Source organism: Mus caroli, unplaced genomic scaffold (assembly GCF_978045245.1).
Source record: "Mus caroli unplaced genomic scaffold, Mus_caroli_1 scaffold_18, whole genome shotgun sequence".
Taxonomy (NCBI): Eukaryota; Metazoa; Chordata; class Mammalia; order Rodentia; family Muridae; genus Mus; species Mus caroli.
Genome location: NW_028227273.1, coordinates 69,356,879 through 69,359,737, shown reverse-complemented (window position 1 = coordinate 69,359,737; position 2,859 = coordinate 69,356,879). Strand labels below are relative to the sequence as shown.

Below are 2,859 nucleotides of genomic sequence, written 5' to 3'. Positions count from 1 at the left end.
TCACATGGGACCAGAGCAAAAGACTGGAAATGCAGAGGAGAATGAGAGTCAGGGAGTGGGGGCTGCAGGGGCTTCCTTCAGAGTGGAAGCCTGGCTATAAAGGAAGCTGGCACCTTTTCCTTGCTCTCCAGATGCTGACGGGAGGGAAAGGATTCAAGGAAATTCAGGCTTAAAACTAATACCAGAAAGTGGGCGAAATCCTGGTGTGCTGCCTGGGCCAGAGGCAAAGCTCACACTGCAGAAAAGTCTCTGCAATCAGGACAGAGGACAGAGTGAGGGCCACCTGAACACTCCACTCCCTAGTTTCTCCCTCCTGTATGCTTTGATGGTCTGGCCAGACCCAGAGGTGTCTTGCTCCGATCCCGGTAGAAGTTTGGTGGGTGAGTAATCATATTCGGGACCCTGAACACACATGAACAGGGAAGGAAACATACGGAGGAAGCAAGCCAAGGCCCCGGAAGCATCTCAGCTTTGCTCTCCGCACTGTGTCTGTCCCTAAGGACAGACCGATGAGCTGGTCTGGTCAGGGAGGGCTTCCTGACATTTGCCAGGGCGTAGGCGCGCAGCTATGTGCGCCCTGAAGCTAGACGCTAAGTACACAATGGAGAAAAAGGGTCACACGCGGGGGCGTAGGAATCAGGTTGGTTTTATTGACCAGACCATGAGGCCTGACTGGAGCTTCAAGCTGTGCTCCTGCCTAGGTCAAGCATGGGGACGCCATCGGTTCTTGGGCCTGACAGGATCGGCAAAGATGACTTGCTGCAGGAACCATGGCTGGGCACGAAGCGTCTCTCCGAAGGCTCTAGAAAGAACAAAGCAGGACTCTAGAGACAGGGGCAAGGCTCTCCATTCTGTCCTCAGGTTGATATGGAAGGACCTCTGGGAAATTCTCCTAACGTAATGGGAAACAGAATGGGTAGGGAGGGTGGGGGGCGTAGTGGCCCACACATGTAAAATCAGCAACCAGGAAGATAGGGGAGCATAATAACAAAAAGGGGGGAGGGGACTGGAAAACAGGGTATAACTCTGTAGGCAGAGTGCTTGCTGGGTTCCATTTCTAGTACCAGGTAAACCGAGTGTGGTGGTGCACACTTGTAATCCTACCACTTGGTATGTGGGAGAAGGATCAGGAGGAGTTCAGCCTGAGCTACAAGAAAAAGGAAAAAACAAAAAACAAAAAAACAAAAACCCATAGGTACCCATAGGCTCGTGCGATCTTGTGTGGTCTCAGACCCCTGGAAATTCCCTTGCCAGATGCCACGCCCGCCCCCTCTCTTTCCTACTTACCTAGCAGCGGGCTCCTCTGAGATCCAGGAGTGAAGGCTTAGCGACTGCTCCGGTTGGCGGACTCCCTCCAGGTCCCGCGGACTCCAAGGTGCATGGACGGGAAGCCCTGCCGGTGAGCTCCTGCTTCGTACCTCCCACAGCTCCTGCCCAGGGGAAGGAAGCAGGAGAGCGCTGCGGGCGACCGGTCCTGGGAGCCGGGAGAGTGGTCCAGCAGCCCCGCCCAGGGCACGGCGCCACTGGTAGGGCGAGCGGCGCAGCCCCATGAGCAGCCCCGAGGCACGACCCACTGTGTGATAGCGGGGACTCGCCACGTGCTTATACCAGGCGCTGGCGGGCAGCGGTAGCAAGAGCAGAAGCAGCAGCAGTGGCAGCAGGGGCCGGTTCCTGGGAGTCCCGGGCCCAGGGCCCCGCACTTCTCTGTTAGACGCCAGCGCGCTCAAGTCAATTGCCCCTTGGAAGGTTAGGACAAGAACTGGGTTTATGTCTCCGAGAACGAGAACGTCGGAGCTCCAGAGGATGGAGAAGACCAGTCAGTTGGTGCGACTACAGCCTTTCAGTGGCCCCGCCCCGATCGCCCCCGCCGCACATGTCGCGCTCACCCAAGGGAGAGGAGGATGGAAAGGGGGGTGAAGAGGGAACCCAAGCAGCTAGAAGCCTCTCAATGAGTAGTTCGCAAGCTGGACTGTGCTTGAAGCTCTAGTGGGGGATCTCCTTGCTTACTCTTTCCTCGCCCCCAGGAAGGGAACTGTCAAGGAGGGAGTTCCGGTACCACGGTCTCAGAATACAAGGATGGGCTGCCATCCTTGTATTGCTAGGGGTTGCTTCAAATGGAGCACTTAAGGAGAGGAGACTGCAGAGTACTGGTGGGCTAGCATAGGACAGTTTCGCGCGTGGGGCCACTCTTCCCTGAGGGCTGTACCTCTTCTTACCTAGTACAGCTCCTGAGATCCCACCCAAACCCAGTCTGCACTACAATTAGCTGAATACTTGGAGACCTTGAGTTTGGGGCTGAGGCATGGGAACACGTTCCTATCATCCCAGCATGGATCTTGAGTTCAAATCAGCCTGATTATGTGACCCTAGCTCTAGAAAGAAGAAGGAAATAAAAGAGATCGGGGTGGGGGGGAGCTAGGAAGGCAGGAGAGCAAGCAGGCAGGACAGTTTGGCCACATGAAGCCATCCCTGTGGTTTCTGGAGAGCTAGAATGTTAAGAGGTTCCTCCTGGAACCCTCAGCCCCAGGAGGCTTGACTGGGCCCTACCAAACTCCAGAGCCTCCTCTGTAATGATATCTTGGCACAAGACCTCCTCCCCAGCCAAAGTCAATCAGGGTGAGGCTTAGCCCCACAGCAGGTGACTTGTTCACCTGTATATAAGAATATTCCAGCCGGGCATGGTGGCGCACGCCTTTAATCCCAGCACTTGGGAGGCAGAGGCAGGCAGATTTCTGAGTTTGAGACCAGCCTGGTCTACAAAGTGAGTTCCAGGACAGCCAGGGCTATACAGAGAAACCCTGTCTCGAAAAAAAAAAAAAAAAAAAAAAAGAATATTCCTCCCTTATCTCTTTTCCTAGC

General features: G+C 55.1%; 1 protein-coding gene across 1 annotated transcript; it reads right to left on the bottom strand.

Annotated features, from left to right (window-relative positions):
- Positions 1 to 702: 702 nt before the first annotated feature.
- Npw (neuropeptide W) lies at positions 703 to 1,637 on the bottom strand. Its single transcript, XM_021149526.2, has 2 exons — positions 1,288 to 1,637; positions 703 to 802 (listed from the first exon to the last, which is right to left on the bottom strand). The coding sequence occupies exons 1-2, from the start codon at positions 1,548 to 1,550 to the stop codon at positions 703 to 705; spliced, it is 363 nt and encodes a 120-aa protein (XP_021005185.2). The 5' UTR covers positions 1,551 to 1,637.
- Between the last annotated feature and the right edge of the window lie 1,222 nt (positions 1,638 to 2,859).